The sequence below is a fragment of the Trichoderma virens genome, assembly GCF_000170995.1.
Source record: "Trichoderma virens Gv29-8 chromosome Unknown TRIVIscaffold_5, whole genome shotgun sequence".
NCBI classification, from domain to species: domain Eukaryota; kingdom Fungi; phylum Ascomycota; class Sordariomycetes; order Hypocreales; family Hypocreaceae; genus Trichoderma; species Trichoderma virens.
The window spans coordinates 1556637-1577036 of NW_014013744.1; the positions used below are offsets into that span (position 1 = coordinate 1556637).

The following is a 20400-nucleotide window of genomic DNA, read 5'->3' on the forward strand; positions in this document are numbered from 1 at the left end:
TTCGCTCGCCACGCCTTGATGTGTTGTCTCTCGCCGACCCGCTCGGATATGTACCAAGCAAATCCTCGTATGGGGACATGGGGCCTTTGACATGGGATACTCGCACGTATGTATACTGGCTCCATGCATGCGAACGAAAAAAGAAGCAAGGAAAAGAAAAAAATTCACTTGTGCTTGCACCCAACCGGGGTCAATTTCCTGCGTTTGCTCTGTGTATCCCCCCTTCACCTACTTTTCAAAAGTGGGTATGAGATGAGATGTCCAAGACCCTGTAGCTGTAGCTGCATGTATGTATGTACTCATCATTAGGCCTGGGCGAACTCGTGGCATTGCATGAATGAGAAAGAAGACGGAGGATAGAAGACCAACAGCCCCCGATAAGGCCACGGGCCGGTGGTGATTGGTGCACGCAATCGTCGAGGTTGGTTTTACAGTTCAAGGTGCTTAACGCGGGACCTTTAGGCTTCGAGTAAATTGGCCGATGACGGTTCAGGCACCACGAGTAGAGTAACTGGGCGGGTGAGCCACAAGCACGCCATGATTGGCGAGAGTTGAGAGTCGGTACTTGGGAGACAAGTACTCCCACCAATACTCAAAGTACCCTACTTACTTCTGATGATTGCCTTGCCTTAGTCGAGGTTGGCGGACCTGCATTGATATTGCCCATCTCTCGGGCTATGCGCGGGCAATTGATCTGATTGATTGATGCTGAACATCTGATCATGTTGAAACATGAAATTGCGGAGTAGCCTTGGCTCTCCCCAGCAAAAAAAAAAGTTCAATACTAAGGTGCTAGGTAGTGCTCCGGTAGTTTTGGTGCGCTCCTGAATCGCATTGAGACGGCCATCAGCTTGGCAGGATCAAACTGTGGCGCTGGGCTAGGAGACAAGCAGCATCTCGGGCGGACGTGATTGACGGGCTTTTAGCCGAGAGGGCGATGGTGAAAGTTTGGTGGGAGTCAGGAGGAGAGAATTGATAGCCAGCTAGGAGTACCTATATTAACCATGGAACGGATCAATGATAGGATACCTGCTACTATCGGTACTAGGTAGATGCTAAATAAATGAAGAGGAGCGAAAGAGGACAGGGACGGCAGCAGCTGAGCGCAAAGCGAGTTCGGCTGACCACCTACCCTGAACTCAGCTGCTGAGCCAGCGAATGTGAATCAGTACTAATTGACCAGGCAATCAGTGCAAGCTGAGTTGCGAAAGCGTGCAAAGTACTCTAGACCGGGGCGCACAGAAAAAGCAACGTGACAGGGCAAGTACCTGTACTATCGTCCGCTAGACCCGGCCCCCCGGCTGCCCGTGTCTGCACGCGGATCGGATCTAACAGAGCTGATCACCCCCGGATTGAACTGCTAGCAGAGACTATTGCAGAGGCTACGGAGCATCGTTGGTCGGGCTGGCCAGAGCGGAGGCGCTAGACAAGTAAGGGAGGGAGATTTGATATTGGATACGGCACGCTGCAACATAAACAAGTGCTAGTAGTCGTATTATTGCTTTTTTTTTTTGCGGACTCAACCTGAAGGGGAGGGGGGAATATGTTGATGAATCATATCGGGCCACAATCCGCTACTCATGTACATACGGAGCAGTAGAGTGATATGCAAAACAGAACGAGGAACAAAAAAAAGGTACGGGTGGCGGCGAGGAAAAGCTAGACGCCACGGTGACGGCCAGGGGTCGAGGCACCCCATATATGAAAAAAGTTTGTGACCTGCGTCTTACTCGCGGGATAGTCAGGTATCCATCAATTCTACGAACATGACAAGACGGAGAGGGGAGGAGGCGGTTTGAAGCGTGGAGGCATCATCCCCCATACAGAACGATAAGCGGAGAACGCCTTGCTGGGCGTCTGGAGAGGGGGAAATGACGGGCAGATAGATGGATGATGCCAGCAGGCAGTGGATGTTACTGTAGGCAGTCAATAGTATTGATTGAGCCCCATCCATGGAATCAGTCTATCAGTCAGTCTATCAATATATATCAATCAATCAATTAATCCATCACTTGATGCTTTGCGCCCGCATGCTGGATGTCAAGAGAGTTTTGCGGGCCGCAGTGCCTCATGCAATGTAAAATTGCTTTTTTTGCTCTTTTCTTTTTTATACTTTCTTGCCCCTGCATTGGAGCGGCTCACGCAGCAACATGGAGGGTGGGCTGGCCGTCCGTCTGTCTTACGCAGTGCGAGGAGGTTCAAGAGAAACGACAAAAATGAAAAAACTTGAACCAAAAATGCCCAGGTTGGCCAAGTTTTCTTTGGTGTGGCCCCTCCGCGGCTGCGGCGTGGCTTTCCCGATCATGACTCCCCTTGTTCCAATGTCACGGCAAATAGGGCCTATTACCACCTGATGTCTCACATGTGCATTTCCTCTTCGCGTTGATAACATTTGGGGATCCATATGACACTTCATATGTGACTTGCCTAACTGAGAGCCAGCTGAAGGGCCTTGGCGGGCATCAATTGGTCGGTGCGGCGGCCAGCGCATCAAGGCCCGACAGCAAATCATCTGGCCCAGGACAAGGGAAGGGCGAGATAAGGCAAGTCGAGGATCAAGAGAGCAGTGAGACGGGCAAGACGGGTAAAAACAGGCATGGCACGGATTCGGGCATCTTGTTTTTTTTCCTTGCCAGCGCAGCGTGTTGCCCTGCCGTCCAATGACTTTTTGCTTCTGCTTTGCGTTTTGCGTTTTTGCGTTTCCCGTCAAAGCGCCGGGCCGCGGCTCGCCCTCGTTCGTTCCGCTCGCATCGTATCGCATCAATCGTAAATAGTGCATCGCATCGGCATCGCCTCAGCGCCGTCGGCTGCCGCTGGCGACGAGGCCCGTGATTGGCCAGCGGCTCCTTGGACGAGGTTGGACGAGGTTGTGCGAGACGCGGGACGCAATTGGTCCAAGGGGCCAGTGTTTCGAGTCGAGGGAGGCGGGGGAGGCCCCAGAAAGAGCACACAGCACTCCGTAGTTTAAGAGGGTTTCGAATATGAGCTGGTTTCAAGATGGCAGCGCCGCGGGCCAATGAAGGCGGGCAGAGGCATCCCGCGACAAGCTACGCAGCGCTGGCTGAGATGAGGCCAGGGGGGGCTTCAACAAGCTCTGGCGGCCAGTCAACGAGCCCGGCTGCTGGATAGGCGCCATGCTTGTCGTTCGGAAGCTTGCCGGGCATGTTTTACGGAGCACGGAGGCAGCAGATGGCAGCGATTGTTGCAAAGAGGCATCGAGTTGACGGCAGTCGAGCGGCATCAGGTTCTATTTTTGATGGTTTGTTTCATCAAGTCCCGTCACGGCGGTTTGGATGATTTATTAATAAATGCTCTGCATCGTCGTCGTTGATTCCTTTTCGATTCGTTCTTTCCTCATCCGCATCCTCATTCTAATTTAATCTCCTTCTTTTTTTTTGTTTTCCTTTTTTCCTTTTTTTTTTCTTTGTCTTCCAACCCCACCATCTTTACCCGCCCTCCCTCTTTTTTTTCGTGCCTTACCAAAGGACTGGAACGCTGCAGCGCAGTGATTACGACTTTAATTGACGGCAAAAGGGATACAGATTTGCCAATCAATCCTTCAATCAGCGTCACAGCATACCACTGCGTGGTAGAAACCTGATATTTGCTCCTTCAGATCGACCGCTGGACGGACCCCTTCTGACTGTCATTCGACGCCTCGGACCCTGCATCTGGCTGGCTGCATAATTCATCCCGGTAGCGCTTTTAGAGCCTGAGCTTGTTGCATTTTCCGACTCCCTACTTGACGAGGACTATTCGCTATTGGATTCCAATCCGATTCGATCCTACAAAGGGAAAGGATATATCTAGTAGAAAGGCAAGAAAAGGCTGCATTGCATGATATATATCTGCCTTGTCTGCCCTACAGAGCATTGATACTTGGCATCGCATCACTCGATCGGACCAGGTTTTTTTGACTTGCAGCCCTCGCTCTCACCGCATTCGCTTCCTTGTCAGGGAATCACCGAAACTCGGGCGCGCATTAGGCAATTCAGGAAAAAAGAAAGAAAGAAAATCCTCTTTTGCCAACCCTTGACGCCACGTCTGAATCGGGGCAAACAGCTTTTCACAGCGCAAAGCCGGTTAGACACGTCGCAAAAAATTCAACCGCCTTCGTTCAGGCCCAACAAATCATTCGCCCCTCTTTCCGCTGGATCGGACGGCGCCACGTTGGCATATCGCGGAGGAGACTACGAGTTTTACATCGGACCATCCAATCCAATAAGTGGTCGCACGACGTACGTGCCTCGGAACCCACGAACCGGACCGGGTCGGGACAGCAAACATTTCTCTCTCTGCTTTGAGCATTTCCAACCCTCTTTGCACACGGCAGCTGTCTTGTCTTGGCCATCCCTTAGACACGGCATCGTCTGAAGATTTTGTTACACTGCAGCAGATTTAATTGATTGACTCATCAGTCAGCCCTCTCTGTCTCTCTCTTTTTCTCTCTCTTTGTCTCTTCATCACCCCCCAAATCAAATCAGCCGGTATCCTTCGGAATCTTTCCATCTCTCCCCCAATCTGCTATTACAAGTAACTACATCCAACACAACACAACACAGCCCATCACCAGCCAATCCTTCGCCACCGAAGCACCCGCTGCTCCGACAGCCTTTTGGCGAACTGACACCTTCAACTCTAAACGAGCCCTGCTGAGAATCCCTGTCGGCCTGGCCGTCTCGCGTCTCGCCCCGCCCAGCGTCTGCCAGCAAGCCCCGAGCACCGGTACCTTGTCGCTGTCTCGCCCGTCGTACCGTTCCCCGTACCGGTACCGCCACCCTCACCGCGCGTAAACGCACTCGCACTTGTACCCGCACCGGTACTAGTACCCCCCCAGCCACCCCAGCTGCGACGCTCCAGAGGTACCTGTGGTACTTGTACAGGCTGTCTGTCTCTGACCGCCCCAAGGCCCGCCACGTCGACTGCAGTACATTAGCATCAGTCGCCGTGCCACGCCGCCGTTGGCTGTCTGCCGGTACCTCCCCCCCAGGTACCCCTCCTTACGGCCTGTACCCTCCATCGCCAACCCCTGCAGCCCGCAGGCATCCCCGCCGGCACACCCAGAGGCCCAACCCTCCCTGTGGCGCATCGCTAGCGCCTGGACCGCCAGCTGGTGCTTGTACCGCTGTACTTTGCGTGCACGTATACAGCCTCGTGTACACCCCAAACGTCAGAAGCAGAGGTCACTGGCTCGACTAAAAAAGGGCCACATGCACACGTCCTTTCGTGTCTGACTGACTTGCTGCGATACCTCGATTTAATACATTTGCTATCCCTCATCCTCATCCGAGCCGTTTCTCTTTTCTTCCTCTCTTCTTTCCTCTCCATCGTCTCCTTGCAATCCTCAGATCCCGTCCTCCTTTTGTCTTTTGGGCTCCATCCTCGGCTCAACACGGCCTCTCCCTCCAACTTGCTCTTGGACCTCTCTCTGCGTCACCCCTTTGTGGTTGTCGCCTTTATATATATCATCGCCTCTCGTCTGCTTGGTGTTTTTTGTTCCCCCAGCCATCAGCAGCAGCATCTATCCTTCTAATTAACACAACTCACCGCCGATCCCGACAGCCCACCTTTGCATTGGGCCACTTACACACACCACCATGGCGTCAAGATCATTTCTCTCCATGGACGACCTCAACAAGGCTGCCCTGGAACAGTTCGTCTACCAGCCCGTCAGCCGCGACATGATCTCGTACCTGGCCAGTGCTGCTCACAACGTCATTGCCTGCGACTCGACCCTGATGCCGCCGCCGCCTCGGGAATCATCATCCAAGGGCCAGGACCGACCTCTCACGCCGCCACGCACCCCCGAGCCCCGAGCTGTCTGCAGCACCGACGATGCGCTGCCCACGCTGGAAGAGTTCATCACCCAGCTGGTCGTCTCCTCCAATGTCCAGGTGCCAACCCTCATGTCGACCCTGGTCTACCTCAACCGCCTCAAGTCCAAGCTGCAGCCCATGGCCCGCGGCCTGCGATGCACCACCCACCGCATCTTCCTGGCGGCCCTGATCCTCTCGGCCAAGTACCTCAATGACAGCTCGCCCAAGAACAAGCACTGGGCCAACTACACCCACATGAACACCGACTACTACAGCTTTGGCTTCACCCGCACCGAGGTCAACCTGATGGAGAAGCAGCTGCTCTTCCTGCTCGAGTGGGAGCTGAGAATCACCGAGCACGACCTGTACCGCGAGCTGGACTCCTTCCTCGAGCCCCTCCGCCTCAAGATTGCAGAGAGGCACGCCCGCAAGATGCGCCACCGCGAGGAGAAGAAGCGACAGCAGGAAATGTATGCCGCCGCGGCCCGGTACCCCAGCCCGGCCTCGTCCCGGAGCTCCCGATCTCGCCACGCCAGCCCCGACCACTATCGTGCCAACAGCAACGGCTCAGTCACCCCTCCCGGACTGGTCTACAGCTCCGCCAGCTCTTATGCCTCGTCCATCGCCTCGAGCAGACAACAGTCCCCTTCACCATACCTGTACGGTGCTAGCCAAGGCAGCCTGTATGACTCGCCCGTCGAGATTGTCCTGGACCGGGAGGAGCCCAAGGTGCAGCCCAGCGCGCGGATGCTCTCCTATGACATTTCCGCGGACTCGTACGAGCCTCTCGGCGAGGTTACGACCAAGAAGCGACACAGGCGCGCATTGTGGGAGCGCCTCATCGGCACCGCCGCCGTCGCTGTCCGATAAATCCCCCATTGTTCGCATCGATTTGCAGCCGCAAATCCTGGGCGTTTATTTTCATTTCATTTTTCCTTTGTTCTATTCAACACTAAATCACCTTTGTGTTACAAAAAGCATGGCGTCGCGGATTGTCTTTTCTTTGCTATTTTCGCCCCCCTAACTATCTATCTACTATACAAGACATGTCTCCTTAGAAGAGAGCTGCATGGCCGGCGCATCGACAGTGGAACACATCTTGACAATCGCCTAATCACCACCACCCTTTTTTTTACATTTTCACAATCAATTTGTTATACAAAAGATATCATGTGCATACGCCAAGCGAATCTTAGGCCATGGGAAACGGGTCCATTGTTTTTTGTCATGTTTCTATTTGCGGGTTTTGGTTTGGTCTGCCAACGAGGCGAAGTCGAGAGGGCAGAGGGGGAACTAGGGGCCTGCTTACAATGAGTTGGGATAACCCTGCCTGGCTTGGGAATTGGGGTCAAGGGAATTTCTTGGAGTTTTTGGTGGGATTTGGGATTTGCATTTTCTGTTTTTTTTTTTTTTTTTTTTTTTGCTTCACTGCCCGATCCTCTTGGAGGATACTGGCTTGACCTCTTTGATAAACTATATTTTTGCTTAATTTCTTTTGTGATTTTCTTTAGGAGGATCTCAAGAATTACTGCAATCTACATTAGATAATCACCTCTCTAGAGTTGGAGGATGCCCATGAATATCACAAAGCCCAAAGCAGCTTATTGATTAATCACTATGCGCGTCAGCACTTGTTCTTCCCTCCTTGTTTGCTTGCGCCCGTGGCTCGGCACTTGATTGTGACTGCAGCCAGATCGGTGTTAATCGTGAATGGACGTGTCAGTAATTCCAGGCGATTGACCCTTGCATGCCGTTTGCGGCCGACGACGTGAAGGGGGTGGGGGGATCCAGCCGAGCTGCTTGTCAGCCATTATTTTGTTTTATTTTTGCTATTTTAATTTCGACTTATTATTATTTTCTTTGTGCTAGGATATGAAGTAATACAAGATGACGCAATAATCATAATCACGGTGAAAGCAAGAAAAGAACGTTCGGAAAAAAGATAATTGTCGGGGGAGGCGAACTGTTTACGTAGGTCGATTGTGGCTCTGTTAAATACGCTCCAAGCCAAAAAGTCGTGTTCGTATGCGTGTTTGCCGGAGTCATTAGAACGAACCTTTAGGCCGGTACTACACACTACCCTTTTGGGCATCATGTACGAGGCACATACTACTAATAAGTGTGGCTATTTTTTTGATTTTTCTTACATTGCATATGATGTGATGTGGTTGTGCCACGAGGGACGGGGAATTACGGTTCGGAAATAAATTGTAAAAATGGGAAAGGTTTAGACTACTTGATCGGGGGGCGTGTGTTGTTCCTTTGTTGTACACACAGGACACAGACACAGCCCGGATTCGGCGTTCTTTTTTGTTTTTTTTTTCGTAGCTGCGGTGAGGCATCATCTTATTGCCGAAGAGCGAGAGAGCGACGGGATTTCGGGAGGAGGATTTTCGTTGCGTCGAGATTTTTCTCTTTGAAGGAATCGGGATTTTTTGGGGAGGCGTGACAATGGACATGTTGTTTGTCTGTTTGCCTCGTGGTGATACCCCCCCCCCCCCCCCCCCTCCCCATCAGTATTTTTTCTTTGTTCATGTTGTGGGACGGTGAATCTGCGTGTGATATCAAAAGTTGCACGAGCCTTCTTTTTAAGATTGGATTTGATAATTCCCGGGGTTATTGTTTCTTTGTTATTTGCGTGCGTGCATGCGGAAGAGATTGCGTACTCGAGATGCAGATTGGAGATTGCGTGTGGACCGCAAACAGACACAAACAAAAAAAACCAAACCGTCAGGAATACCCAACCCAACCCAACACACAGACGCAAAAATGGTTGTTGGTTGAAGGTATCACAAGAATAGAAATCCCAAATTCCAAATCTGCCCCATGCACTCCTGGCCTAAGCAATGACCTGGCCCGGCCCTGGCCCTGACCCGCGTTTTCCCCCCATCTCAGCTGAGCTGACAAGCCTCTATAATACTACTACAGGATTACCAGAACCGGCTCATGAAAATGCGCTCCAAAACTAACACGCAAAAAACACGCACGGATTCTTTTTTTTTTCTACTAAGCAAAATCCTGCTATACTTGACGCTGGCTGCGCCTCCCCCAGCCCAGCCTAGGTACCCGTCCGGAGCTTTCGTTGATTCTTCTGTTGGGCCACGCGATAATTCCATCCTACCCCCCGCTAAGGATGGAAAGCCCGTCATCCGGGCCAAGTGCACTTCCCTCGCAACATGGGCTATACTCGTAGCCCCCAGAAGGAATTTAGGTTGGGATTGGATTTTGATCTATGCATATAGAGAAATAAGTAGCGGTACTTGCTGTCAAAGTACCTGCAAGCTTGGAGTGCCCCCCCCCCCGTTCAGAAAGGAATCAACCTGGAATCCATCGTTGAGCCTCGCCTGTTATTACTGGCTCGTCCGTCTAAGCCGCGCGGCGACGCTTTCGGGCCCGAGTTGAGCGGCCGAGTCGCCGAAGCAACAGAAACGTTTGATCCTGCTGGCTTCGGCCGTGTTTATATTTATATCTTTCTGTGAGTGTTAGGAAGAAAGCTGAATAGCCTTAAAAGTACAGAGTACGTGCGATGGGACGGTGATTTGACCAACATGGTTGAAAATCAACAACAGGCTGCCATTGAAGGATTCAGACTAAACTAAACTAAAGCATAACATATACTTGTACCAATGCAAAACTACCAACACATGGCCCGTCCTAAAGAAAGATTCAATCCGTGGAATCCATGCCCCATTACCCTTGTATGCCTCGACATAGTAACAACCCCTGCATGTTTAAACAATAACGCCGTAGAATTATACAACTTGCTGGTTGCGAAACCCAAGCCAGGGAATCTTGGTCCTCAGGCTCAGACTGCTCAATACCACACTGATACTCGAAAGAGCCATTGCCAGCGACGCCCACACGGGGTCCAGCTTGACGTGCGAGCCGCTCGACGTCTTGATGGCGTACAAGCATCCGGCCGCAATGGGAATCGCACACACGTTGTACACCGCTGCCCATCCAAAGTTGATCTTGATGCGGCGGAAGACAACGCGGCTGAGGTCTAGGAGCGTCAGCACGGAGTGCAGGTTCGACGTGGCCAACACAAAGTCGGCGCTCGAAATAGCCACGTCGCTGCCGGAGCCAATGGCAATGCCCACGTCCGCGGTCGTAAGCGCGGGCGAGTCGTTGATGCCGTCTCCCACCATGGCTACCATTGGACGCTGACCGTTACTGCCCATCGAGCCTTGGAGATAACTGATCTTGGCCGCCTTTTCCGAGGGCAAGACCTCCGCGAGCACGTTGGAAGTAGGAATGCCCACCCTCTGAGCCACAGCCTGCGCCGTCGTCACATTGTCTCCTGAGAGCATCCATACCTCGACCCCACGCTTTTGCAGCGCCTCAAGCACTGGGAGCGTCTCTTCGCGGATGGGGTCTGAGATTGAGAGGACAGCAGTGACTGTCCACTTGCCGCCGTCATGGAGCCGTGTTGCGGTGAGAGCGACAGATTTGGCCTCCTGTTTCCACGTTTCCAGCAGGCTCCCAACATTGGAAGATATCCGGGCAGACAAGTCCTTCATCAGGCTCTCGTTGCCCACGGCAATGTCGAAAGGCTGGTTCTTACAGCTGGCCTTGATGCCCTTGCCCGGCAACTCCTCAATCTGCTCGAGCTCAACCGGCTTGGCATCCGTCTTGCAGAATGCAACAATGGCCTTTGCAATGGGATGACTGCTGTTTTCTTCTGTAGCTTTCATAGCAGAGAGGAGAGTCCCTTCGCTGAGTCCATCGATGGTTCCATCAGGGAAAAGGGCAGAGTCTGTAATTTGAGGCTCTCCTCCAACCGTGAGCGTTCCCGTCTTGTCAAAGACCACGCAGCCCACCTTGCTGGCTTTCTCAAACGCCTCACCGCCGCCCTTGACCAAGATTCCGTACTTGGCTGCGAGACCTCCTCCAACGAAAATCGCCGTTGGAGCAGCCAAACCCAGTCCACACGGGCAAGCCACAACAAACACGGCAATAGCAAACTGAAACGCAAATGCGGTTGAACCTCCTGATGAATCCAACTCATCGCTTGACACGTTATGGGTAAACGAGAGCGCCATCCAGACAGCCCATGTGATGATGGCTATCAGAGTCACCACTGGGACAAAGTAAGACGTCAAAAGGTCGGCTACCTGTTCCATTGGTGCTCTCTTTGCTTGTCCTTCTCTGACGACCTCGACAATTTGATCAAGCATAGACTTGCCAGAAGTTCCTGTGACCTTGACCACCACAGCAGATCCCTTGTTGACGGTTCCCGCAAACACCTCATCTCCTTCGCCCTTCTTGATAGGCCGTGATTCACCTGTCAGACTTGATTCATCAAATGTCGTCTCGCCAGACAAAATCACACCATCAACTGGCGGTGATGAGCCGTGAGGCACTCGAATAACATCTCCGTGTTCCAGTTGGTCCATGTCTATCGTCATAGTGATTTGGCCTTGCAGCTTATCTTGCTCTATCAGCAGAGCAGTAGTCGGCCTCAGCTTTGCCAGGGCTTCCACCGCATTACCTGCTTTGGACTTGCTGTAGGCCTCGATCAGCCGACCGGCGAGGAGGAAGAGGGTCAGGAAGACCACAGAGTCGAAATAGAACCGATCCTCGGGGATATCAGCATCGCCATCAGCTCCCGCCGCAATCATCTGGCCGATAGAAGACCAATACGCAATGCTTGTTCCGAGAGACATGAGCATGTTCATACTGCCAAATTTGTAGAATCGCTGCAAGAACGGCGTACGGCTGCTATGCCGCCATAGTGTCCTCAGCTCTTTTATGGCTCTAACATGGAAGACGTCGGCTGCAAAAAAGTACACGGGGGTGGCGAGAAGGCAGAGGATGATCTCTACACGGCTAAGACCAGATACCCACGGCTTCATCAGGAAATGCTTGGTGGAGTTGGAGTCTGGCACAAGACTCATGTATACTATACCCAGAACGAATGTGGGAATGGCCAGAACGATGGTCAAGATCTCTCTGTAGAACAGCTGTCGAGTATGCTTCGCCCTAATGGCCCTAGACCGTTCTTCAAGCGTAGGCGGGTGGTATATTTTTGCCCTAAGAGATGGATCTGTGGCCTCGATGCTCTTCAGGATGTGGCGCACAGTAAATTGAGGTGAGTTTGGAATATAACGCAGCTTCAGAACGGGGTGCTCCATAGACGGATGGGCCAGGATCTGTACACCATGGGTGCCGAAGCTCTTCAAGGTCTGGCTGATTCTTTGAGGGCAACGGGGGCAAAATATGCCATCGATTCTGATTTCCACATGTCGTTCATCTGACAAGGGTTTTTTCTCATTGAGGTTAACCACCTGATCAATTGCACCATCGTAACCAAGGTCTTCAATAGCTTCGACAAGCTCCTTCTCTTTTTCCTGGCCGACAAAATCGATCGTGGCGCTGTTCCCGACCAGGTTGACGGCAACCTTTGACACCCAGGAGAGCTTCTGTAACTCGTCTGTAATAGCGGTAACACAAGCCGCGCAGGTCATTCCGCCAACAGACACCGTCGCTCGCCATAAGGGGGGCTGACTCTCATCTCCGGTGACAACGCCATCAAGCGGTATTGTGTCGATGGTGTCGATGGCCTGGTCTTTGCGTAGGCTCGAAAACGAGAAGGACGACTTTAGTTTCTGATCGGCATCTTCTTCATCGTGTGGTCTGTGTGCTTTACACGCCTCGCAATTCTCTAGATGCGCAGCTCTGGTGGCCTCTACAGCCGGCGCCGGCTGCTTTTGCGCCCACAAACTAGACCAGCTGTCAAAGAGGCCGCCGCTGTCAGGCATGTCATCGCTTTGAGGATTGTTGTTCAGCTCTTCGGCGCCAGAGGCAGTGGTATCGACTCCACAAATCTCGAAGCCGACATTTTCAAGCGTCTTGCCGATGGCACGGACAAAGTCGGGCGAATGGTCATCGTGCTCAACTGTTACAATGGATGTCACCAGATTTGGTGATACCCAAACAATCTTGTCACCAAATGTCTCCTGCAGAAGAGACTTGATGAGGGTCACACATGATGGGCAGTGAAGGTTCCCCAGCAGATAGGCTGTTGTAGCTGTATTGGACGAGACCATCGTGTATGATCTGCCGTGTTGTTGCACCAATCGGCGATTAAGTATGGGCACCCAAAGGGATGCGTTTGTGGGGGTTTTACAGCAGTAGTAGCGATGAAAGCGTCCGCCGGAGTATTTGATAGAGGCCCCAAGTGATGTTGTGTACTAGCGTAGTTGTGACACGTTTCACTTGCTGATAAGACGTGGCGTGTTTCTTCTTTTTTTTTTATTGTTATTTTGCCAAAGTCAGAATTAGGATTGTAATAGATAATAGAGATGGAATCAGTTGCAGCGGTGAAGAACAAAAGGATGCTCCTCTTGCTGTCGACGTCCTTTATATATAAGGCAACGCTGAGCTGCTCCTGGCTCACTTTTGACGCTAAAATCCGCACAAATATCGCACTCTGCAGGGGTCCTTGTTGGGAGGTGGTCATCGACTAACGCAGCCGTTTGCATGTGGTAAACGCCACCAGTTCTGTATGGCGTACTATTGTATGCTGTAATAGCGATCTTTCGTTTGTCGGTCTTGGCCTTCACCGTGTACACCGGGTGCAGCTCTTATTGTGCTGAAAGCTGCTGAAAGACACGACACGATGCAAGGAGGAGGCTGTTATTTTTCCACGGGCTGCACGTGATTGAGCTGAGAGGAACTTGAAGTCGGTTTGTGATCTGCTCGTTTCGATGCTCTGCAGAGGCCAGCGCAACCCATCTGTGGCGTAATCAAAGGCATATTTCCCTCAAAGCATAAACGTCAACTGGCTTACAGCTGAGGCTGTGTGTGGTGTGGCATCGCGATATTTGTGCCGGACAGCTGACAAACACGAAGCGACAGGCCGACGTCATCGAGTGTGGTCACGTGATGGTTCGACCAATGAACTCTGCAACTTTGCAGTGAGCAAGTCCAATAGAAGAAGGCAGCTGAAAATATTCAAGTTGCGTAATACAGTTGCACCTCACGTGCCTGTTGTGCATTTATCAGATCTGGCGAGGTCAAGGCGAGTGAGACACCATATTGGTGGGATGAGGTGGCTAGCAGTGCGCTATCAATCAGGTTGTACATACCATTGTGTGTTGACGCCTACTACCTACCTAGTTACATTTTATTGTATAGTAGTTTTAATCCAGAATACACATTTGCAGGTTAAGTCGTCAATAACTGCTACTTCAATCACGTCGAGACTCTATCAACTTACATCAAGATCCCTCCGCAACATAGACGGGCCGTCGCATCACTGTTGCTCTACCAAGTGCTAGACTCAGTCGTCGTGTGTTCCACAGCCTATTAGTAACCGTCTCATTTTTCCTGAGGGATCGCCGCTATTGGCTCAACCGTCTGAATTAGGATAGTCTTTTTTTAGATGGCTGCTGCATATGCGCCTCTTCAACTTCCATCTCTCTCCACCGACACAACAATAATCAAGCGACACTCGCCATCACCACCTCCATCCCCCTGCATCAATAAGCCCTCAACAACCCGTAAGCCTCTAACCCTCCCTTTTCCCTCGCCAACAATAACCCGCATAAACTCTCTTACTCATCATGGCAACATCTCCAGAAGAGCGCAGTCGGAAGTCGGTGCTGCCTCTCCCAGGCAGACCGACAGTCCGCGCCAATCACGGCGCCGCAGACAAAATAAAGTGGTTCTCCCGTCTCTTCGGGGAGGGTTCGGCGAGTGGCATCATCGGCGCTAAGCCCAAGGCGGCCTAAGAGAATTGCGTGATTCGGTCCCTGTATCAACAATTTGAATCTCAAAGCCAGCCAAATGGTAGAATTCGCTGGCTTGGGTAGAGTAAGAAAAAGTCATTTGGTGCAGAATGGACCCTGACAAATCCGTGGCTGACTCCCGTCCGGGGCGATCCACGATTGCCATGGACTTATTTGTTGCTCGAATCTCCTCTCTGTTCTCCTCCTCCTCTCCTCGATTCCCCAGCTCTTCTTTCTTTTCAGTCTGTTGTCATTCAGACTTGGAGATTCACCAGACCCTTGGCTTGGAAGACTTGAAATTCCTCTGAAAATGGCGTCCAAGGTTGAAGAATCCTCCACCTTGCCCTTTGGCAAGCAGGTGCCTCTGTCGGCCATCTCTGGCCCGACGTATGTCACGGCCCAGCTCCTTGTCCAGCAGATTGCCTACAAGCTCTCAGACAAGATCTTTTCCTACTCTCCTCCCACCTTTGGCCTTGATGTTGCTACCAAGCAGTGGGCTGCCGAGGAGAGCAAGAACATCCACGGATACGCCCCTGATGTCCTGCCCCTTCAGACTAGAACCGGTGCCGGTGCTCTGGCCCTGGGCTACATCTTCTCTCCGGATTTCGACGTCAGCAAGCGCCATATCCCTCAGACGCTGCTGGCCCCGTCAGGCTCTCTCCAGAACCTCCGGGGAGCCCTGGACCAGCTCTCACTTCTTTACAACCTCTCAAGCCCCTTTGTGGCTCATGTTGCCGCCGCCGATTACAGCGCTGCCAACGGTCTCGTCTCTGACTATGATGTCGCTCTGAGACTGGCTGAAGACCTTGGCCTGGGTTTGGTTGCCAGCTCTTCCTCGTATGAGTCTCAGCACATGTCACTCTTCTCGACGCTGCTGGCTACCGTCGTCCCTACTCTCCACATCTATGACGGCATTCGTCTTCCTAGAGAGACTCTGAGAATTGTCGATGCTTTGAGCGAGGCCGGTGTCGCCGACTTGTACAACAAGCTTGTTGAGGAGGCTGGCAAGTTGAACCAGCACCTCGACACCGCAGGCAAGGTCTTGGAACTCCTGAGACTGTTCAACGATGAGCTCGGCACCGTGTACCAGCCATTCGAATACTACGGACACGAGACCCCTGATGTCGTCCTCGTTGCCTTGGGAAGCGTCGAGGCACAAGTCGCCAAGGAGACTCTGAACAAGATTGCTGCCGACGGAGCCAAGGTCGGTGTCATCAACGTTCGTGTCTACCGACCTTTCATTGAGGAGGCTTTCCTCAAGGCCATCCCCGCCTCCGCTCGCACCATTGCCGTGCTCGGCCAAGTGAACAATGATATCGCCGTGGCGGACGAGGCTACCCAATCCGCCCTGTACGGCGACGTCCTCACGGCCGTCACCTTCGCCGGCAAGTTTGATCAGCAGCCTGAGGTTCTGGACATCAAGTACACTCCTGCCCAGTTCCTGACCCCTCAAGGCCTGGCCGGCACTCTTCACAAGATCTTTGGGCACGACGGTGAGGTCAAGCCTCTGCCCTCTCTCTTCGCCAAGTCCCAGCAGTTCACTTTCTGGGATGTGGACGACTCCGTCTCTGCCAAGTCGCCCGCTGCCATTGGCACGCTCCTTGCACAGGAGTCAACCACAAATGTCCACCTCTTTGAGACATACGACAACTTCACCCAGGGAGGCATTGTCCGAACTGATCTTCGCGCGTCCAAGGTTTCTTTGGAAGCACCTTACCCCGTCACTGAAGCGGACGTCGTTGTTGTCGGCAACGAAAAGGTCCTGAAGGACGTTGATGTGCTGGCCAACATCGCCCGTGGCGGCAAGCTCCTCATTAAGCTGCCAAACTTCAACGCTGCCGACGTCGAGAAGCGACTTTCAGCCTCCCTGCGCAAGACAATCCAAGAAAAGGAACTTGGCGTCATCGTCTTGGATCCTGCCGTCTCTCCTGCTTTCGAGAAGGATGCCTCGATCGCCAAACTGCTCCTCGAGCTGTCCTTCTTGCAAATTGCCTTGCCAGGAAGCTCTGCCGAGGAGCTTGCAAAGATTGTCGGAGCACAGACTATCCTGCAGGAGAGCAGCAACGCTCTTGTCCAGGTTCTCTCCGAGCTCGAGATCCCGGCTACCTGGTCAGAGGTCGAGGCTGATTTCGTCCACCCCAACCTGCCTGCTGGACTCCAGACTACTGGGTTTGTTCCCTTCCAGAAGGAGGAGGTCGAGGAGGCCCCTCAGTTGCACGACTGGCAGATTGCCGCCAAGGGTCTCGTCTTTAAGGAGGCTTACGGTACTCAGACGACTCTGCGCCCCGATCTCTCTGTCAAGACCTCCACCGTCACTGTCAAGGAGAACCGTCGTCTGACACCCTCCGACTACGACCGTAACATCTTCCACATTGAGTTCGACCTTGGCAACTCTGGTGTCACTTACAAGATCGGCGAGGCCCTGGGTATCCACGCTGAGAACGACGAAGCGCAAATCAACGCCTTCATCGAGTTCTACGGCCTCAACCCCGCAGAGCTTGTCCAGGTGCCTTCTCGCGAGGACGCCAACGCCCTCGAGGTCCGCACCGTGTTCCAGGCGCTCATGCAGAATGTCGACATCCTCGGCAAGCCCCCCAAGCGCTTCTACGAGGCCCTGTCCGAGTTCGCCACCGACGACATTCAGAAGAAGAAGCTTGCCGCCCTGGGCGGTAATGACGGCGCTGCCGAGTTCAAGCGCCGTTCTGAGGTTGACACGGTGACTTACGTCGACATCCTCGAGGAGTTTAGCTCTGCTCGCCCCAGCTTCCACGACCTCGTCAAGATTGTCAGCCCGCTCAAGCGCCGTGAGTACTCCATTGCCTCCGCGCAGGCCGTCACCCCCAACAGCGTCGCGCTCATGATTGTCGTCGTCGACTGGGTCGACACCAAGGGCCGCACCCGTATCGGCCAGGCCACGCAGTACCTCAGCCGCCTCCAGCCCGGCGCCACTGTCACCGTCTCCGTGAAGCCCTCTGTCATGAAGCTGCCCACCAAGGACACCGCGCCGCTCATCATGGCCGGTCTTGGAACCGGTCTCGCTCCTTTCCGCGCCTTTGTGCAGTACCGCGCCATGCAAAAGGCCCAGGGCAAGGAGATTGGCTCTATCCTGCTGTACCTCGGCTCTCGCCACCAGCGCGAGGAGTACCTCTACGGAGAGGAGTGGGAGGCCTACCTCGCCGCCGGCGTCGTCACCCTCGTCGGAAGCGCCTTCTCGCGAGACCAGCCTAAGAAGATTTACATCCAGGACAGGATGCGCGAGACCCTTGACAGCATCGCGCAGGCGTACATCAAGGACGAGGGTAGCTTCTACCTCTGCGGTCCCACATGGCCTGTGCCTGATGTCACGGCGGTGCTGAAGGAGGCCATTGCTGCTGAGGCCAAGGCTTCGGGCAAGAAGGTTGACCCGAGCAAGGAGATTGAGAGACTCAAGGAGGAGGGCCGATACGTGCTTGAGGTTTACTAAAGCTGCTGGCAAAGTTTGAATCTTGATGTTGTTAATAGAAGAGCGATACACAAAAGCAACTTGTAGATAGACAATGATTTATGTTTCAAACACATCTTCTTTTTGACTAATGCCTCGAGAACTCATGTTTGTAAGCAAAGTGTGAAGAGTGATGCATTTCTCTAAACGCACCTAATGGAAGTTGATAGTATTCCACTCTAGCCTTTGGCATATCCCCTTCTATCAGTGTCTAAATAGAGCAAACATCCAACGCAACGTGCCGCTTTGCCCTTGCCGACGGATATACAAAATCATCATGCCGTTTCCTGTCCCAATCCCATACATGTATCCATTTCATCATAAAAACCCTATCAAACGAAAACAAAACCCTTTTCCTCCCAACCAATGACACGTTACAGCAAGGTCTCACCCAGTGCGCAGCGCACCAGGGAGCAGCCGGCTCTGACAGTCTCCTGTGCTCCGGCTTCGGTAGCTGCAAGGCTGGGGTTCACCTCGACCAAGTCAATGGCGACCAGGTTGCCCGTCTGGTGAACAACCTCGCAGATGTAATCACCCTCACGCAGAGTAAGGCCACCTCGTACGGGAGTACCGGTGCTAGGTGCCCACATGGGGTCAAGAGCATCCACATCGAAAGACAGGTGGATGGGAGTGTCGTCGCCGATGTGGGCAAGGGCCATCTCCATGACACGACCAATTCCGTGGCTAGGGGGAGACAATCCGTGGTTAGCTCTCGATTCTTATAAGCCGGATTAGAGATGGCGCAAAGTTATGCACTTACTGGTCAATATCAAACATGCTGAAAGCCTTGATGCCATGCTCTCTCAAGATGCGCTTCTCGCCAGCGTCGACATCACGCAGGCCAATGTACACAAGCTTGCGGACACTCAGGCGCATGTCATCCTGGATCCAGCCAAAGTACTCTTCTTTCTCCTCCTTGGCAATGCCAGTGAGGAAGGCAACAGGCATACCGTGGATGTTACCGCTGTCGCTCGTCTCGGGGGTGTTGATGTCGGCGTGCGCATCAACCCAGATGACGGCAATTTCGCGGTTCAGGCGCTCGCGCGTGGCCTTGGCAGTACCAGCAATGGTGCCAATGGCGATGCTGTGGTCGCCGCCAAGCGTCAGCGTAAGGCGGCCCTGAGAAGAGTGCTCGTATGTCTCGGATGCAATCTTTCGGGTGACAGCTGAGACAAGGAGCGGGTTCTTCATGCCGCGGTACTCGGGGTCGGATGCGGGAGTCAGGTCATTGTAAAGCTTGACCGTCTCATCACCGTGCAGCTTGTAGCCGAGCTCATCTCGAATCTGGGTCAAGAGTCCAGACTCGATGAGGGCAGTAGGGCCTGCATCCACACCGGCTTTGGGCTGTTGCAATACGCGTCAGCAATCGTGTCCGGACTTCCTCGGAAAGTCAAATTGATGACGGAGAGAGGTGTATATGTTGCGAATAGGGCATAGAGAAACATACCTGACCACCCGAGAAGCCTACGGTGACAATACCAAGGTCCTCGGGGTGCGAAAGGAAGCGGCTCTTGACGGTGCTGGTGTTCATTTTGAGCGATTGAGCGATTGAGCTGCAAACGAAGTATGTGTAGATCCGTAAGAAGGCGGAATTTGCGTATAAATCTTGAGAAAATATATGCTATCGGCGGATAGTCGTGGTGCAGAGTGCTTCTGGAGAGAGATGCGAAAAAAGAAGCTTCGACGAGGCGGGCAGCGGCCGCAGTAGATATAGGACTTCAGGTCACACGGACCTCCCCAATCAAAGGCCCGTTTCCTGTCTCGACTGGGGGCCAGCGCCTGCGCCTGCTTTGCTGCTGTCTGAGCGCCATTTGCAAGCCGTGGGCTAGGCCCGTACAATTGGGTAGGTCAAACGAAGGCGCTCGAATCCATGTGTGCGTGTGTCTCTGACTGGCGGATCGGGCTAGTAACTTAGAGGTAAAGGGGTGTTGAGCAGACGAACGAACTAGTAACTTAGAGGAAAACAGAGACTCTATATAATCAAGTCGCTTTGCTCAGGCAAGGAAAATTATTGCTAATAAAAGGCTTGAGTCGGCAATCCGCCGCGTCCGGGGACTCCACCGCGGGGCACGTCCAGCAGCGGCCGGGGCTCGCACATGATGCCGAGACAGAGGCAGAGCCGACTGCTATCACGGGGGGGTTGGCATAGGTTGGTTATCTTTCCGTCAGATTCTGGCGATGTTGGTGGCGGTGATATCGTTGCAGCTGGTTGGTTGAGCAGTCAAGGTTCGATGCAAGGAGGTTTTTTGTTTTTCCCCTTATCTCTGAGGGAGTACAAGGCAAGGTGTACCTTCACCGCCCGGCATAGGTACCGTACGTTCACATGAAAGTCTGGAAGGAGAGATATGACATGTTAGTACGAGTGTATTCA

The 20400-nt window shown here is 53.0% G+C and overlaps 5 protein-coding genes across 5 annotated transcripts; 2 read left to right on the plus strand and 3 right to left on the minus strand.

The window, feature by feature from the left end:
• Positions 1–4103: 4103 nt before the first annotated feature.
• Positions 4104–5089, minus strand: TRIVIDRAFT_63875 (uncharacterized protein; the record flags this gene model as incomplete). Its single annotated transcript, XM_014102440.1, has 4 exons — positions 4104–4190; positions 4243–4370; positions 4755–4922; positions 5005–5089. The coding sequence occupies 4 exons, from the start codon at positions 5087–5089 to the stop codon at positions 4104–4106; spliced, it is 468 nt and encodes a 155-aa protein (XP_013957915.1).
• A 241-nt stretch (positions 5090–5330) lies between these two features.
• TRIVIDRAFT_230294 (uncharacterized protein) lies at positions 5331–6686 on the plus strand (the record flags this gene model as incomplete). The annotated part of the gene is made up of 1 exon (XM_014102441.1): positions 5331–6686. The coding sequence occupies one exon, from the start codon at positions 5598–5600 to the stop codon at positions 6684–6686; it is 1089 nt and encodes a 362-aa protein (XP_013957916.1).
• A 2684-nt stretch (positions 6687–9370) lies between these two features.
• Positions 9371–13634, minus strand: TRIVIDRAFT_230295 (uncharacterized protein; the record flags this gene model as incomplete). The annotated part of the gene is made up of 2 exons (XM_014102442.1): positions 9371–12875; positions 13609–13634. The coding sequence occupies 2 exons, from the start codon at positions 13632–13634 to the stop codon at positions 9569–9571; spliced, it is 3333 nt and encodes a 1110-aa protein (XP_013957917.1).
• Positions 13635–14858: 1224 nt separating this feature from the next.
• Positions 14859–18011, plus strand: TRIVIDRAFT_82368 (uncharacterized protein; the record flags this gene model as incomplete). Its single annotated transcript, XM_014102443.1, has 1 exon — positions 14859–18011. One exon carries the CDS (start codon positions 14859–14861, stop codon positions 18009–18011), a length of 3153 nt encoding a protein of 1050 aa, XP_013957918.1.
• Positions 18012–18403: 392 nt separating this feature from the next.
• Positions 18404–19560, minus strand: TRIVIDRAFT_36504 (uncharacterized protein; the record flags this gene model as incomplete). The annotated part of the gene is made up of 3 exons (XM_014102444.1): positions 18404–18713; positions 18790–19373; positions 19477–19560. 3 exons carry the CDS (start codon positions 19558–19560, stop codon positions 18404–18406), a joined length of 978 nt encoding a protein of 325 aa, XP_013957919.1.
• Positions 19561–20400: the final 840 nt, after the last annotated feature.